Source organism: Hipposideros armiger, unplaced genomic scaffold (assembly GCF_001890085.2).
Source record: "Hipposideros armiger isolate ML-2016 unplaced genomic scaffold, ASM189008v1 scaffold_1114, whole genome shotgun sequence".
NCBI classification, from domain to species: domain Eukaryota; kingdom Metazoa; phylum Chordata; class Mammalia; order Chiroptera; family Hipposideridae; genus Hipposideros; species Hipposideros armiger.
In genome coordinates, this window is record NW_017732464.1 from 56,424 (window position 1) to 75,669 (window position 19,246).

At 37.5% G+C, this 19,246-nt stretch overlaps 1 protein-coding gene across 1 annotated transcript in view; it reads right to left on the bottom strand.

The window, feature by feature from the left end:
- Positions 1-5,689: 5,689 nt before the first annotated feature.
- Positions 5,690-19,246, bottom strand: part of LOC109376361 (uncharacterized) — a 48,598-nt gene continuing 35,041 nt past the window's right edge. The window contains exons 6-8 of the mRNA XM_019632267.1: positions 12,100-12,444; positions 10,332-10,485; positions 5,690-8,233 (exon numbers count right to left, since the gene is read on the bottom strand). Coding sequence (XP_019487812.1) covers positions 8,209-8,233; positions 10,332-10,485; positions 12,100-12,444 — 524 coding nt within the window. The 3' untranslated portion in view covers positions 5,690-8,208. The remainder of the gene's footprint in view (positions 8,234-10,331; positions 10,486-12,099; positions 12,445-19,246) is intronic.

Here is a 19,246-nt window from a genome sequence, read left to right on the forward strand (position 1 = left end):
ATTTTTGTCAGTTATTCTTTTGTGTAAAAATGGTATTCCATGAAACAAGCAGCAATTTCAGATTGCAATTCAATCACAAGTGATTTTCTCTGAAACAATTATCATACTATTGTATGTAGCATAAGCACTTTATGTGTATTTTGCATTTTGTCATGTAAATTAAAACGATGTCTACCCAAGGGTCGGATTTAATAAAAATAATTTTACTGTTTCATAAAGAATAGTCATACATGCAAGTGGCAATTTTCTTACTGGGTGTATGTGACAGTGCTTAATACGGCTGCTATTGTACTTGATGTTACTACCTTGATTCATGATAAGATACCAGCAGGTTTACCACCATTGTATTTGCACCATCTGTGAAAATGGCTAACATCTTAGTATTATTTTTGAATTTTCAGAGCTCCCAAAGTTTCTTGGGACCATCAGAGATCCTTGGACCAGCCTTTAAGAACCACTGGTGCATGGTAACGGTTAGTCTTAGTCTTTAGAAAAATTAACCCAGGAAGAATTGTATTAAAGGAGAACATTTAGTCCTCTCTTTGAGGTTTCCTTCAGCATAGAAGGCTTTCTCTTTGCCCCTGCATTTCCCTTCTTGGTGCTTTGGGGGAGAAACTTGAGTATGCCTAGCAACTCCATCCCATCTTTCCTCTTCTTCCTCTCTGGGAGCCAGCCTGCCTGCAGAGAGTGTGCTCTGCTTCTCTCTGATTTGGGCATCACAGGGACCAGCCTTGTGTTTCCGTATGTCCAGTGACTGAGTGGTAAAGGTTGTTTCATTCTGGGATTCAGTATTAGGAAACCTACATTTAGGTGTTGTCCTTTAAAGCCTTTATCAATAATAAAGATGGTATCGGTGATGACTCCTTAAATCCTTTATTGGTTCTGAATTTGAGTAAAAGAAGTGGGTCCCACAAACCCACGTGGCTTATGTTGCCTGGTTGGTCTGTTGGGATATGCATGGTTAGCTTAGTAGAAATGGAAAAATCATGATTATAATTGATAATTATGCTAGGTCCTGTTATATGAGTATTTCTGATATACTGATGTCCAGACAGGTTTAAAGCAACAAGCCCTTGGAGCTTTTAATCCTTAGCAGCTCTGACAATAGGGGAGTAGGTCATGATCTTGTTGAAAGCCATGTGACTGTGTTGTGTAGTGTGGTACAGTGAAAAGAACCCAGAATTTCAAACCCAAAGACTTTGCCTCTAAGCTCAGTTCTACCATTTATAAGGCTTTCTCCAACCCCATTCTAACTCACTGATCCTCAGCTTTTCTATGAAGGTCAATTTCCGTCCTCCTTTCTCACAGGTTATAGCGGGTTCTAATAACTGCATGTAAGAACTGTGTTTTGTTATTAGCAGGCTGTGCTAATGACAATGTCGTTGGTCCGATCCCCAAGTAGCCAGCATCTTGTTTCGTGTCTGACCTGGATAAATTGAGTCATAGCATTGTGTTCCACTCTGTTTTGTTAGTTTTGATTGTTTTGTTTAACGGCCAAGTAAAAATTGAATACATACTTGTAAAATATTTAAACAGGGTAAGTGTAAAAAATAAATGTTTAAGTTCTCCTTAATTTCTCCCACCACTACTTTCAGTCTCCTCCCCAATGGTAATCAGCATTAAATTTCAAGATATTCAATGTGTGTAGGTGTGTGCATACATGTGCATACATGTGGTTATGTGAATGTTTTTCAGGATCCTTTGTTTTAAAAAAAGATTTTATTGGGGGATTGGGGAAGGGGAACAGTGTTGGGAAATTGGAGAAGGAAATCAGCGAAGTTGTTGTCCTTCAATCTTAGTTGTGGAGGGCGCAGCTAGCTCAGCTTCAAGTCCATTCGCCATCCGGCCACCTGTCAGCAGCTTGCGGCTGCTCAGCTCAAGGTGCCGTGTTCAATCTTAGTTGCGGGCGGGTGTAGTCCACCATCTCCAACAGGCAACCTTGTTGTTAGGAGCATGTGCTCTCACCAGCTGAGCCATCCTGCCTCCTGTTGGCAGCTCAGCAGCAGCTCAGTTTGGGCACAGTATCACTGGCCCATGTGGGAATCGAACCGGCGACCCTGTTAACTTAGAGCTCGCGCTTTTGAGCAAGCTCTTAACCAGCTGAGCCACTTGGCCAGCCTAAATGTTTCTTCTTACGTATATTTCTTGGTTTAATATAGTCCTAATTGTGTTGCTTGTGTTTTAGGTGTCATATCCAAAAATTCATAGCCAAGACCCATATCAAGATTTTTTATTCCTATTTTTTCCTCTAGGAGTTTTATGGTTTCTGGTCTTACATTTAAGTCTTTAATCCATTTAATTTTTGTGAGTGTTGTAAGACAGGAGTCTAGTTTCATTATTTTACATATGAATACCCAATTATCCCAGAACCATTTACTGAAGACTGTCTTTTCTCCAGGAAGTATTCTTGGTTCTCCTGTCAAATATTAGTTGACCATATATGTTTGGGTTTATTTCTGGGCTCTTGATTTTGTTCTGTTGGTCTGTGTGTGTTTTTATGCCAGTACCATACTGTTCTGATTAAATAACTTCATTTTATTTAAATTGATTTTTTTCCTTATCCCCTCATCAGCTCTCCTTTGACAACTATGGATAGCTTTATAATACGGCTTGAAATCAGGATGTGTAATGCTTCCCACTTTTTTTTCCCCCCTCAGGATTGCTTTGGTATTTGGGGTCTTTTGTGGTTCCATACAAATTTTAGGACTGATTGTGCTACATCTGTAAAAAATGTCTTTGGCATCTTGGGGATTGCAGTAAGTCTGTAGATGGCTTTTGAGTATTGACATTTTAACCATAGTAATTCTTCCAATCCATGCATTTGAGATACCTTACCATTTGTTTCTTCCTTGATTTCTTTCCTGTCTTGTAGTTTTCAGAGTAGAGATATTTCACCTCTTTGGTTAAATTTATTCCTATGCATTTTACAGTTTTTAATAGTATTATAAATGGGATTATTTTATTTATTTTTCAGATAACTCATTGTTAGTGTACAGAAATGTTAATGCTTTTTGTAAATTTTGTTATCGTGCATCTTTACTGAATTTGATTACATCTAACATTTTTGTGGTGGAATCTTTAGGATTTTCTATATATAAAGTCATGTTATCTGCAAATAGAGACAATTTTACTTCTTCCTTTCCAATTCTGATGACTTTTTTTTTTTCTTGCTTGGCTTTCAGTGCTACGTTGAATAGGATTGGTGAGAGTGGGCACCCTTGTCTTATTACTGATTAGAGGGAAACCTTGCAACCTTTCAGGAGTATGTTAGCTATGTTTGTAATATGTGGCCTTTATTATATTGACATATATTGGGAGCTGGCTGGGATCAGCCAGGGACACTGAGGCATTAGGTTGGCAAGCTTGGGTCTCCAGGTAGATACAGGCCTGGGGTGAGCGGCTTTGGAGCAGTTTGGATTTGCCTCCGTTTAACCTTGCCTAGCTGTATCATTGGTTTATATTGTGTATAACATAGCTTGTTGCTGAGGAGAAATTGTTTCTCCTCAGCCCAGGAGTTTTAGCTTTAGGGAATCACTCCCTAGAATGAGGAAATCGCTTCCCCTTAAGAATCTTGTATGCCCAATAAACGAGGTCTCAGTTTTGCCACCAGCAGACAGAGTCCCTCCTGTCCCCGCACTTTGTCTTTCTTCTCTTTTTTCATCTCCCACCCAATCCTCTCTGGTACCCATTTGGTGAGCTCCTGGCTGATGAGCCAGGGGCTTTCGGTTGAGCGAGCTGGTCTCGTTCACAGGTACAGTCCTTCTGTACTTAATTTGTTGTTTTTATCATGAACAGATGTTGAATTTTGTCAAATACTTGTGTGGCTATTGAGATGATCAGGCTTTTTTTTTTTTCCCTAATGTGATGTATCACATTAATTGATTTGTGGGTGTTGAACAATCCTTGTGTCTAAGGGATAAATCCCACTTCATAATGGTAAATGATTCATTTAATATTGTTGTTGAATTTGGCTTGCTATTATTTTGTTCAGAACTTTTGCATCTATATTCGTCAGGGATATTGCACTGTAGTTTTCTAGTAGTGTCCTTTTCTAGCTTTGGTGTTAGGTAATGCTGAACTTGTAAAATAAGTTTGGGAATGTTCCCTCCTGTTTGATTTTTTATTTGAAGAATTTGAGAAGGCTTGGCATTAATTCATCTTTAAATGTTTGGTAAAACTCAACAATGAAGCCATCTAATCCAGGGCTTTTCTTTATTGGGAGATTTCTGATTACTGATTGAATCTCCTTACTAGTAATTGATTTGTTCAGATTTTCTCTTTCTTCTGGATTCCGCCTTGGTAGGTTGTATATTTCTAATAATTTTCACATTTCTTCTAGATCTATACTCATCAGTGGGCAGGGCTGACTCAGCTCCCCTGACCTAGCAGGGTTAGAATAGGCTCCAGGGCTGGTAAGGCTCTGTTTGAGGACCTCAGTCAGGCAGACCTGCATCCCACCACGTTCCCTCATCATACTGCACCATCACCTTGACTCTATCTACAGATGAGCAAAGCCACTGCTTGGGAGTACTACGTGGGCATTTCAGGTAGGAGCTCTGCCAACTTCTGAGTGCAAATTGTTGCAAGCCCTTGCCCTTCTCCATTACAGACTCCCAGTGGTCAAGCCCCACAGATTTCCAGGGAGAGACCAGAATGGGAGCTCATGAGAAGCAACCCAGATTTCTGGGGAAGTGGATGTCTACCCTGGGAAACCTTTTTGCAATGGGGGAACTACTGGTTCTGGGGAGACCTCTTGGCATGGTGCTGTGGTGGCTGGGGAAGGGGAAATGCAGTCAATATGCAGCCACACCTCTAATGCAGTGTGTCTTGGTCTCTTATCCATGAGTATAGTTATTAGTTTTTCTTGTGAGGGAGAGCGAAGTCAGGAGTGACCTATGTTGCCATCTTGGTGACGTTACTGTCCGCATTGTTTTATATGTACAGCATACTTTAATTTTTAAAAAATATTTAGCTGAAAGTTAAAGGGGTATTTTTTTTTAAACAGATAATGCTGTTTATTACATATACTCCTATACCACTGGGTCTAAAGCAATACACACCCAGCAATACATACCTGAAGTAGGTGGGGACGTAAACTGTGCCCAGAATGAAGCCAAAGCAAGGGTAAGGAGGAAGAATTGTGTACAAATAACTCTGTAACTGGGTATTTTTTGATATATAAAGGATTCCCTGAAGACTGCACCATCTTGATTATATTTAAGTTATTCTCAGATAAAGTTAAATTATATTGTTTAAAGAAAAAAAAACTGTTGAAAATAACCATACTATACATTAATGCATTTGCAGTTGATTTATATAGGGAAAGGTCGTTTTTTATTTTTACTATGAATATACCTATTTTGAAAATACTACCCAGCATAATTAAAGTAGCTTCAGATGAAAAGTTTTTGAGCAGTGCTTCTCAAACGTTGTTCATCAGATCAGTCACCTGGTAGGACTGTTAAAACAAAATATTGATTGCTGGGCTGCACGCCAGAGGTTTGATTCAGTACGTCTGGGGTGGGGCTCAGGAATGTGCTGGTAACAAATGTCCGGGTGATGCTGAAGCTCCAGGTAACTACACTTCTCGTGTCAATCTAGCCCCAACAATCTGCCTTTTTATTTGGTTTTTCCTATCCTGCTGATTCTTCTTGAGTTTGATGAAATAAATCAAAATCACACACACAAATCTCTTGGAGGACAAAATTTTATTCTAAAAATATATCTCAGTAAGAATGAAATATCAAAAGCTGGTCATTGTAATAAAAAGGAAAAAGGAATTTGCTTACAATTTTTTTTCTGAAGTATACAAAATTATCACTGTAATACACTGCCAACTCTCATTTATCTGTATTTGAATTATTCATTTTATGGATTAGCCAAGGAAATTTTAAAAATCATTGATTAGATTCTGCCTAACATTTAGATATACATCTGGATTGCTTTTCAAGTAAATACAATAAAACTGAACATTTGCTTGAGTAAACGTATATAGAAAGATAAATTTATGTTTAAGAAATGAGCTCCAAAGCTAAATATTGATTTGCATTAGTTTCTCCCAATTTTTGCACATAACCAAAAAAAAATAAAAACTTGACTGCATTAAAGTACTGGTATTTGAAAGTAACAAATTATACAACTTATATACAGAGAAAAGACAACTAAATTATTTCAAACCCAAAGCACAGGAAACTTTAAAGGCATATAATGACATTTAATACTTTTTAAAAAGTGGTTTTTTTAACTTCAAAGTGCTAAAGAAACAAGTATTCAAGGAAATTTCAAGCCTGTCTACAAAGTTCTGACTAATTTGAAGTACTCAAATATCAAGAATGCAAGGGACAATCAAGTTATATTTAAAAGGCGCCCATTTCTATAAAATGTATCTTAAGTATATTTTGCAAAATATTAAAGCAGTAGTTGAAAGACCAGTCAGGGCTAATTAGTAACATACAGCTTACCTATCAAGCCCATCTTTTTTCAAACTAAATAAACATGTTTCATAATAATTCTTCCACTTTGCATGTGTCACATACATCCTGTCATATTCATACTTTTGATGATTTTTTGATCCATATTCATCACATTAATTAGCCATAATGCACAGTGAGTAGTAGAAATGATCCTTTTGTATCAAAATTCTTGATACATGATATTCTCTGTAAACCAAAAGCTGATCACAAAAGTTACATTTAATTCCTATTAAATGTAGGTGCATGTTCTTTAGGACATCTTAGCTCATTTTTAGACTATTAGAACTTGGTGTGATTTACTTTGACCATTCTAAGACAGAAATAGTATCTTAGTATTTACATTTAGTTGACTAAATATATCTTTTGTTAAAACTTGACCCTGAGTTTTGAGTGCTGGAATATAAACTGTAAAACTGAAACACTCCAAAATACGTTGGCTAATATTGGTGTCCCTACAATACTGTGCTTTTTCTCTCCATTAACATAACACATATGAAAAGTGCCTCATCTTCAGCAAGGCAGGAAGAGGAGTGTCTGAAGAATTCCCAAATAAGGAAACAGGAAATTTGCTGTCTTAAAATTTTCTGTTTTAAAACGTCATGAGAATTTATTCCAAAATACATAGGTGTTTCAGTGTGAAAATGCTGTTTCCCCTAATTTTTGAGTAAAATCAACAGTGCAGGAAAAGGCAGCCTTTTCATCCTGTAGGTTTAGTAGCCTGAGGGGAGCTCCACAATCCCTGGCTTGATAAACAGCGTTAACCTATATTCTGACTATACAGAGTTCTAACTGTTTTGGAATTCATATAAGGGGCTTTTTTTTTTCTTTTAAGTTAGGTGTGTTTACACTACATTAAACATTTCTAGTTATTGAAAGCAGATCTACACACATTTCAAAAATAGTCACTAAATAGGTAATAGCTGACTATAAAATAAAGCAATTTCCAGTGGTGATGATATCCTCACAGTAGCAAGTAATCTAACTTCTTATTTAATACTAAGAACTAACTCATTAAAACATTATCATGTTAAACATTGAAATTTGCTGAAATTAGAGAGGAAACAAAAGAAAGTTATATCAAATGCCATTGAAAGCTCAAAAGAAATTATTAATAAAAACACAGGCTCTCCAGTGGCTCTCTAACAGGGCTAAGCCTAGGTATTGTTTCTGCTGTTTTGGGGGGCTGGTACATTTTGTTTCTAAACCAAGTACTAAGCTTTGAAACATTAAAATACTGGTGCTTTCTAAAGAGACACTTAAACTAAAATTATGCTTAAGACCCGGTTTACTCATAAAATTTCCATTGTGTGACACTAGTAATTAGGATAGATCCAGCCCTGAACAGCACTGAAATTGTTCTGTGAACAAAGACAATCAACATCTCGAGGGCCATGACAAGCTCCTTGTGTATGCCAAGAGGGCATCGTGCCCTTCAGGGTGCTTTCCAATTATTGGCCCTGTGTGACCCATGCTACAGAAAAATGGGACAGAACATGTTTGTCTCATATATTTTCTAGAAGTGAAGATAAGCATTGCATTAACTGTACGCTCCAAATGTTCATTAAAAACCCAAACCAAGCCCTGTTTACCTTTAGTAATCATGAGGAGTTTTTACACATTTATGTATTATACATCATAGGCATGGCCTGTTTATACTGTTTTCAAAAAGAGAATGTTGTCTTCAACTAATTGATAGAGTTGCGTCAATCTTCTTTCCATCGGTCCTTGGATTTCCTTAAATGATGGCATCATGTTCATCACTGTAATATAGCAAAAGTTAAAATTACTTTGTTTTGTATTTGTCAAAACTACTTATGTAATTATATTTTTAAGTAAAGTAACAGTTTCAAGTTTCAGGATCAAAATTCATTGTGATTGTGTCAGGTTTCTTAAATGAAAGTATGTGGTGTCCTGTTGTGGCAGAATTCAAACAGTAGTTCAGGTTGCCAAACAGACCTGCACTCAGATCTCTGCTCTGCAGTTTAGTGAGTGTGTGACTTTTCACCAGTTAACTATTCTCACCCTCTTTAAAAAAGAAAATCGTTATTTTTTGAGCATTTACTATGTGCCAGATTTATACTGTAGACTTACATCCTTAACTCATCTAATCGTTACAGTAACCCTGTGTAGAGGGCACTTTGATTTATTTGCTTTATTTATCCATCATCCCATTTTAGATTAGGTAGATGATCAGAAGCTAAGCAAGCATGTGAACTCTCGTCTTGAACACTATGCGCCTCGTTTCTGTATGCGTGGCAAGGCACCCTGTCACTCAGTGGTCAACCAGACTCAAAACTAAGTCTGTATGACCCAGACCCCATCCCTTAACTATTTCACTCCACTGTCTCTCCATGCAATTGCAAGAAACATAAAATGATTAACATTTTAATCAGTTATTATCCAACAAATGAAAACTAGAAATGCTCATTATTACTAGACATAGCTGGTCTTAATTTCTTTAATGGGACAAACATTAACTCCCTACTTATGCATTGTCATTTTTTATAACTTCAAAGGAACTACTGGCTTTAAAATGCACTATTTTTTATGTAGCACTAAGAAAAACACAGTGCTTTCTCATTGCATCAACTCTAAGATATATTCTAATTTCAGAGGTGTTAAAATGTGGAAAAAACCTAAATCGTGTACTTAGACTCAACTAAATGTGGTATTTTCACTATCTCCTTTTCCTATCTGAAAATAAAGACTCCAATTAGAGTCAAATTCTGCTTCTGCCAGCACAGTTCCCTTACAGTAATGGGGACTCTGGACTCCGACTTACCCACAGGGTATGCAGCATGTGGTCATGTATATGTGGAAAACAATTAGCCCACAAAGCTAAAATTCCATACTTTGTAGTTAACGCAGTTTAAAAGGAAAATCGCACATCTTCATTTAACTGCTTCACTGTTTTATAGTTGATGGTACAGAAAAATGGGGCATTTAATTTACTAATATAATCAAAATGTGCCTCTTGTTTAACTGCTTAAATTTACCAAGAAAACAGATGATAACTATTTCTAGAAACCTGTAGCGTTTTTTAAAATACTGCAAATTTTAAGGCTTCATCAGTATTTCTCAAATGTTCATGACATGAAAAGTTTGTGTGGGATGCATATGTGTACAACAACTTAAGAACAAATTCTGGAAAACTGTCATCAATTCTATGGTGTTTATATACATTAAAAGCAAATGAATGAATTGGTGATATTTGTACATGTAAGACTCGAAAGAACCGAGAGGATGTTGTTGGAGTAACAAAAGCTGGGAGATAATACCTCCAAAAATCATTAAGATCTATAGAATTACAAGAAGGGTGAACATGGTTTGGTTATCAGGACTTGATCAAACTCACCTGAAAAAGACAGTTTTACTACAGATAAAATGATAATGTATGTTTTACTAACAACTCATTTGATATAGTAAATTATCAGGGAAAATGTGGCTGTCAGAAGAATTCCTTTAGTTGCTTTCTGTGTCATAGAAAGCAAAAACCATGTTTTTAGTGCTACTGACAAAGAAACAAGACGTGCTAGGTCAACAGCCACACGAGACAGGATAAGGTATTTCTTACGATTAGAGCTACAAGCAAGTGAAAAGGGTTGGCCTAACGTTGTGTTTGAAAAAAAAATGTATGCCACCAATAAAATACATTTTTATAGGTATATGTGTCTATTTTTGTTTGTAAATAATTATAATCAGAAGCTGTACATAAACAATTTACTTTGATGGGACTGTAACTCATAAATCTACAAATTATCCCTAAGATGAAATGAACACTGCCCCACTCTGATACTTTGTCATGAGATTTAAAGAAATACAGAAATAATAAAAAAGTATTGGCCAATCAAAACTCACATGGTTCTATACCGAATGCCTCTTCTTGAATAGTACGTTTTACATCCAATGTAAAGGACAGATAAAAGTCCCAGTGTTAATGCAATACCACCAACAAAGCTGCCAATATCAAATTTTGATCCCTTATTTTCTTTAGAATTTACAGTTGCTGTGACTAGAAGAAAACAGAGCAAAACAAAATAGGCTTTAGTGGTTTTTAAAAACATTGTAATAAGCTAAAACTTCCTGAATTTCTATATCAATGAATGCTGAATTCAAAAGGGGGGAATCTAACCATAGAAAGTTGCTCTCCAGTGTGACTAGTGACTTGCCTCACTCTAGTTTTCTTCAGTTTATCCAACACATTTCTTAAAGAAAAACCCCTAGTGCCTGTCTTAAGGTATTTGATGGTGTGAGACTTGGATACTCTACCAAAACCTCACAGGCAGCAAGACTTGTGGAATATTTTTCCTTAGGAATTCTCTTAAGGGTTCATGCCTGCCTCAACAAAATAGGTCTGGGTAACACAGCTGTAGTCTTGAAACTGGGTCCCATTTGAAGAAATGTTTCAGATTTCTCCTTTTGAATCAATTGGGAATTTAAACTGTTTTGCCTTTATTGTGGCAAGAGTCCCTGACACATTTAAGTAGATTTCCATACATAAATTGGACTAATAAAGAAAATAAACTAGATGGAATAAAATAAATAAAAACACACAAAAGAAACCATAGTCTGGTATTTGTTCTGATAAATTTAATCACTAGCTTTGAAATAGAAATTCAATGTTGGATAACTTAAAAAAACAATCTTAAATAAGGTTTTTGAATACATGGTTTCAAGGGATACGATTTTTAAAAATGCAAAAGATAGACTGCTGAGGTTCTTGATACTACATACATGATTATATCTGATACCATTTTAAAATATCTTTATGGCACAAATGAATTAAATGAGGTTCACCATGATTTCGGCTTAGAAATCATGAAGATTGGGCCGGCCGAGTGGCGCAATGGTTAAGAACTCCCTTGGGATGCCAGAGGGCCCCGGTTCGGATCCCACATATGAGGGCCAGTGACACTGCCCTCCACAGCTAAGATGCTGAACAGCAGCTCAACCTGGAGCTGGGCTGCCATGAGTCGCCGGCGACGGCGTGGGCTGCAGCCCCTGTGGCAGTGGGTTGCCATGGGCTACAGTATGTAGCCAGCAGCCAGCGTGAGCGGCCAGCAGCCGCAGTGAGCGGCCGTCCAGAAGCCGGCGACTGATCTGCCTCGCCAGAGAAGAGCGAAATGATGGTGCCAACTTGGGCCAGTGAAGCAACGTCCTCCACAACTAGATTGAAGAACAAGACGACAGCAACTTGTCTGTTCCCCTTCCCCCAATTCCCCAGCACTGTTCCCATTCCCCCAATTCCCCCAATAAAAATCTTTAAAAAAAAAAAAAAATCATGAAGATTGAGCCTGCCTAATTCCTTCCTATAATGAGGGAGAGAGATAAAGGTATGACAAATTTTCAAACCATGTAAAATAAAATCCAGTTAGGATAGATTACTTATTCACAGATGGGCCTTATATGGTCATTATTTGGCATGATTAAGTTGTAAATGCATTGATTTTCTGAAAGGGACAAGAACGCTAAGTCAATCGACTCTTTTCCTGATCGCTACAACTAACTTATTTAATAGGAAATCACTGCCTAACTTTATTTAGTTTGCAGAATGGAATGATGATGAAAAGGTGGCATTTAACAGCTGTTTTCGGCATGGGAAAAACAGGTCAATTTTAATACTTACTTGTTACTGATGTCACCGAACTATTGTGGGTTGTGGTCATCGTGGATGTTGACATCTGGGTTGTGTTTTGTGAGACACTTGTTACTTTGGTCGTAGACTTTAAGGTGGTGGAAGTCTTATTTGTTGAGACCTGTGGTGTTGTCATTTTGGATGTTATGGGTTTCAAGGTGGTCTCTGTCCCATTTTTTGAGACCGAGGAACCTGGAGTTGTTGATGGTTTTGCTGTGGGTTTCAAGGTGGTAATTGTCTCATTTTTTGAGGCTGAGGAAACTGGAGTTGTAGATGGTTTCACAGTGCTTTTGGAAGATTCATTTGTATGGCTGACAGGCACATGTGGGTTATTCCCTGTAAGAATAACAAGAAACATTAAAACTGGAGCTGTGACTTAGGGAATCAAGATCCCACTTCACTACGACTTTCATGGTCACACGTAAAGAAAGAGGTCTAACAGATACAACAACGTGCAAGATACTTAGTCCATTAATGCTTTGCACTACATAGCAGCAAAATATCTCAAAGTAGTAAAATACTCAACTGGAACCAAGCCTAGATTTACATAAAGTTAGGAATTTTTGTGAAGATGTGAAACAAATAAAACCCAGAGGATTGTGTTCCTTCAATATAGGGACAATCTCTTGACCATCTGTCTAAACGTCTTACCATACTTCCTATCACAAATATTAGTTGAATGGATGAATAAATTAATGGATATATAAGGGTTTTTATAATTTAAAGTTTCTCTACCACATCCTTCCAAGGAGCTTTGAACGCTTCAAATTTCTATTACATTTTCTTGATCTCTACTGTGTGGTCTATTTGGGTCTCTAATACTCTCCCATTGAGTATTATCTAATATTTTTAAGGCCAAAAGAATTAATATTTTTGTAGTATATAGACCAATAAGTTATAATTTTCAAATTGATACAAATGCTGTGAAGTTGAACTAATCTTTTATTATTCAATTCTGAATGCTCTACATGGATACAATACACTTTAACATTAAAATAATCACCTTTCACTTGAAACTAGTGAATGAATTCTATTGTAGTGAAATTAAATACAGCAAAGCATCAGTGTTTATATCCTATGTTTAGAAAAGAATGATCTTTGCAGAGTAAAACAATGAACACAGTCCTGCTCTTGGATTCAGCAGACGCACAGCCCACTCCCTTTTCCCTGCCCAAATCAGCAAATTCTTCTGATACTATACAAAATCACATGGGCAAAAATGGGGAGCTATGTATAACAGGTTAGTTCTCCACAAAGAAAATCCAAGTGTGTTAAAGAAACAACTGAGCCGCTGAGAATATCTACAAATTGACAAAACAGGCAAGTAAGTTTGTATTAGGCTGTGTTTCATGATGTTTAAATGTGTCAACTGCAAGCAAGGATGCTCTCAAGGTCAGAACTCACACCCGGTGACCCAACTCCCAGCCTGTAGTGTAAGTAAAGGTCATTCGTGCTGCTTGTCTCCCCTGTCTCTTAGCTGTTCAGTTACTGCCTAGTACACGTCCAGGGGGTGGCAGAGTTAGCACCTGCAAAGGGTTATGCCCTACCTGACTTTGCCAGTCTTGGCCATTCAGTCTCCTCCAGCCTCTAAGAAGAAGTTGTAAAGGCATGGGGGTGGATGAAACGGGTGAAGGGGTCAAAAGGTACAAACTTCCAGTTATAAAATAAAAACGAGTACGTTGTGGGAATGTAATGTACAGATGGTGACTGTATTTGAAAGTTGCTAAGAGAGTAGATCTTAAAAGTTTTCATCACGAGGGAAAAAAAATTGTAACTACATATGGTGACAGATGTTAACTAAACTTATTTTGGTTGATCATTTCACAAATATGGAATCATCATGCTGTGTACCTGAATCTAATGTCACACGTCAATCATATCTCAATAAAATAAAAAAAATACTAAAAACAAAATCAAAACAACAAAAAAGGAAGTTGTAAAGGCCAGAAGAGGGTAAGTTACTGGAGAGTGTCACTGCTGTGCGTTCACTCCCGCCTCACCCAGGGGGAAAAGAAGAGAACGCTAACCCTCATTTCAAACTAAGCTGGAAAGGCTCCAAGGGAAACACCCCAAGGGCAGGACCAGTATCTCCTGGACTTGAAGGGACAGAAACTAAGATTCAACTGAAGCCTGAAAAGGAACATCTCAAAGTGAGACGGTGTGGCTGAGCCGTCTCTACCTGTCAGCAGAGTTTAAAAGGCTGAACTGGGAGCAGACTATTTCCACTGACAGCAGAGATGCTTGTTTCCATGAACTAACTCAGGCCCCACGGCGTTGCCTTAAAAGATAGCCTCCGGAGAATTCTTCATAGAGGGTCAGCTGGGCGGGTTGGGGCGGAGGGGTGGAGGGGGTGGAGAGGCCCGACAGCATCAAGGGAACTAAAGTGGTGGAGGCCCCAGGTGGAGGGTTTCCCAGGAGCCTACTAAGAGATCCAAGTTGGCCATGAGGGCACCCCTGCCAGCTGAAAACATCCCAGCCTTTACCCCACTGGCTTTCTACCCTTCTGGCCTGATCCTTTAAGGGTCAAAACCAGCAGAAGTGAGGGGAGAAGGCAGAGCAAGGAAGGAAGCCAACAGTGTAGCTTCCCCACTGCAGGCTTCCAATACTGAAGCAGGTCCAGGCTGCTGGAAAGAACTTCCAACTTTGAATCACTGGACGTTTATTACTTTGGTATTATTCTGGAAAGGAGAGGCTCCCTACTACATACAACTCATTCAATAAACGACATACTATCAGTAGACAACACCTCGGTGTAGGTCTAGGGAGGTGGAGCTGCCAGGGAAGGGGTGGATGTGACACACAGTTGTTCCTGCTCAGAGTTACAAGTTGAACTGTGTCCCTCCCAAATTTTTATGCTAAAGTCCTAACCTTATTATAAGGATGTTACCTTATTTGGATATACGATCTTTACAGAGTAATCAAGTTAAAATGATGTCATTAGGGTGGGCCTTATAAGGGGAAATGGGAGGTAAGTAACTCTTATCCTTACAAAATGGGGATATCATTCACACACACAGGAAGAACGCCATCTGAAGACAAAGGCAGAGATCAGGTTGATGCTTCCATAAACAGGAATGCCAGAGATTGCCCGCAAACCACTAAAAACTAGGCAAGAGGCATGGAACGGATTCTCTCAGGGCCCTCAGGAGGAAGCAACCCTGCTGACAATCTGATCTTGGATTCTAGCCTCCAGAACTGTAAGACAAGCAATACTGTTGATTAAGCCACCCAGTTTGTGGTCCTTTGGTATGGCAGCCCTAGCAAGCTAACAATCAGTTCACAGTTTTTTCATTTCTAGCAAAATGTGTCTGTTGGCAGCAGTATAACAGTAGTGATTGTGCTGGTTCCTTTTACAGATGTTTGAAACTAATCACTGTGAGATTAAGTCAGCCAATACTTGTCAAACCACTCTCAAAACTTCTTTTGAAATTATCTATAGATTTCAATCAGATACTTTCTCAATCGTAACTCCTAATTACTAACGTAATCACAGAGAAGTGAAAGGGCTGTAATAACGGTATCTGTGCCCCTTCCCCACAACTGCAGTGTTCAGGAGGAAAAGAACAAGATAAAAAATGTACATATGGATATGGGTGATGTTTTGTCACTGCTGTAAAAATACTCAAAACAGTCCACAATCAGCTCTCTAGTTTTGTGATAAGAGAACTATTTCTCATGCACAATTTCTCTACAATAGAATTAGCTCTTCTCTTTATCAAGTGTTGGTGATGTTTACCAGGCACGGTGGGTATGAGCTCAAGCTCTGATCAGCTCAGCCATTTACTTGGCTGGGTTACCTCAGACAAGTTACTTAACCTCTCTGAGATGCACTCTTTCTCCATCTATAAAAATGGATATCACAAATATCTGGAAGAATTAACTGAGATAATTTGTGTTGAGCACTTAGTACAGTGCCTGCTACAGAGAACATGCATAATGAATGCATGTTTTAGCATTAGTTTCTGTAAGGTTCCCTTATAGAAGGCTAGAGAGTAGGCATGGCCAGACCTCCTATTTCCATGATTATCATTGCTGCCATCTGAATAACATCACATTGAAAAGAATGCTATTGGGGAGATTTTCAGTTCATTGATGTTAATAGTGAACAAGAAAACAGTGACGCCCCAGGCCTTTTATTTTGTCAATACCAATTGGCCACCATCTTATTACAGCAAGGCCAAGGACAGTAGAAAACAGCCTGTATTTTCCAGTACTAAGTAAAAGTACTCATCTTCTTCAAAGTCTGGATTTATTCCAACTATCTTTGTATAACTCTGTTGTGCTGAAATAACTTTCCTTTTTCCTATAACCTTGAGTCCAAAAATATCTAAGTGCCATTTTTTTCCCTTTAAATTAAATACTAATTTCAAACTTAAGGGTCACATTTGTTTTCATCAGGGCATCAAATACACACTGAAACCAGAGCTGAAAATACATATCCGATTTTTTTAAACTTTCAGTTATTTTAAAATGGCATAGTAGCTTTTCTTTTCCTAGTATGGTTGCCCAAATACTAAGGTACTTAAGACATGGCCATAAATTTCTGGTGCTCAAATTATTTTGAAGGGTCTGTGGTTCTAAGCACAGTCTGCAGCTTGTGCATATTAAAAAATAACAGTCTTGTGTGTGGCTCTGGGAATATTTTTAAGTACTGATAACTAAATATCAGGGTAATACTTGAAATATTCATTATTTAGAAAGCCAGAAGCCATTGCATGATGTCAATACTCATTCCAAAAAATTCTTCTGATTTCAAATTAGCTGAGGACCAAAAAGCCACCAAATTGAAAAATCTAGATAAAAAAATCTAATGAGAAAATTAGGCTAAAAAAGAAAAGTATCATAAAGAACTGTTCATTTAATATTGTCCTGCCTACAAGACACTCACTTCAGATGTAAGGACACACATAGACTGAAGATAAAGGAATGCAAAAGGATATTTCATGCAAATGGAAACCAAAAGAAAGCTGGAGTAGCTATAGTTACATCAGACAAAATAGACTTCAAAATGAAGACTGTAATAAGAGACAAGGGCATTACATAATGACAAAGGGATCAATCCAAGAGGGTATAAAATTTGTATGTATTTATGCCCCGAGTATAGGAACACCCAAATATATAAAGCAAATATTAACAGACTTAAAGAGAGAAACAGACAATACAAGACAGCAAGGGACTTTAATACTCTATTTGCATGTATGGCTGGATCATCAGACAGAAAATCAATAAGGAAATATCAGCCTTAAGCCACGTTACACCAGATGGACTTCAGATATATACAGAACGTTTCATGCAAAGTAACAAAATACACATTCTTCTCAAGTATACATGGAAGATTTGCTAGGACAGATCATATGTTAGGCCGCAAACCAAGTCTTAACAAGTTTAAGAAGAATGAAATTATATCAAGTATCTTTTCCATACACAGTAGTATGAAACTACGAATTATAAGAAAATCGGAAAATTCACTAATATGTGGAGATTAAATAACATGCTACTGACAACCAGTGGGTTAATGAAACATAAAAAAATACCTTGAAACAAATGAAAATTCAAATATACCAAAAATTATGGGATGCAGCAAAGGCGTTCTAAATAGGAAGTTCATAGGCGTGAATGCTTACCTCAAGACACAAGAAAAATCCCATATAAGTAAATTTATACCTCAAGAAACTAGAAAATGAAGAAACAACTAAGCCCCAAGTTAGCAGAAAGAGGGAAATAAAGATCAGAACAACAACAACAAAAGACTCAAAATAAAAATTGAAAGAAGAGATATTACACCTGGTGCCACAGAAATACAAAGGATAAGAGACTACTATGAACAATTAATATGCCAACAAATTGGTAAATCAAAAGAAAGGATAAGTTCCTAGAAACACACAACCTTCCAAGACTGAATCATGAAAAAGTACAAAATCTCACTGGACTGATTACTAGTGTGGAGAGTGAATCAGTAACCATAGACCTACCAACAACCTAAAATGCAGGACTAGGGTTTCACTGGTGAATTCTACCATATTAATACCAATCCTTCTCAAACTCTTGCAACAGTTGAAGAGGAGGAACACTTCCTAACTTACAATTTTATGAGTCATTACCCGGATAACAAAACCAGAGAGGACGCCCCAAAAGAAGAAAAATGACATGCCAGTATCACTGATGAACATAATTCTCAACGGAATACTAGCAAACCAAATTCAGCAGCACATTTAAAGAACCATTCACCATGATAAAGTGGGACTTATTCTAGGGATGTAAGGATGGTTCAACACCATATAATCAATCAATTTTATATACCACATTAACAAAATGAAGGATAAAAACTACAATCATCTTAATAGATGCAAAAACACTTGACAAAATTCAACATTTATTTATGATAAAAACTCAACAAAATGGGTATAGAAAAAATATACCTCCACCTAATAAAGGCTGTACAGACAAACCCACAGCTAATATACTCAATGGTGAAAAGCTGAAAGCTTTTCCTCTAAGATCAGCAAGACAAGGATGTATTCAACACAATATTGGAAGTCCTAGCCACAGCAATCAGACAAAAAAAATAAAATAAAAAATATCCGAATTGGAAAGGAAGTAGTAAAACTCAAATTTGCAGATGACATGATGCTACTTTATATAGGAAACCTAAAGATTCCACCAAAAAACTATCAGAACAAATAAATGAGTTCAGTCAAGTTGCAGAATACAAAAATCAACATTCAGAAATCTGTTGCCTTTCTATACACTACTAATGAATGTTGAGGAGGAAAAATTAAGAAAACAATCCCATTTACAATTGCATCAAAAAAAGTAAGCTACCTAAGAATAAATTTAACCAAAGAGGTGAAAGACCTGTATTCTGAAAACTGTAAGACACTGAAGAAAGAAGTCAAAGTAAATACAAATAAATGGAAGGATATACCATGTTCATGGATTGTTCATGGATTGTTAAAATGTTCTTACTACCTAATGCAGTATACAGATTCAGTGCAATCCCTATCAAAATACCAATGGCACTCTTCTCAGAACTATAACAACTAGGGCCGGCCGAGTGGCGCAATGGTTAAGAACTGGTTTGGGACGCCAGAGGGCCCCGGTTCGGATCCCACATATGAGGGCCAGTGACACTGCCCTC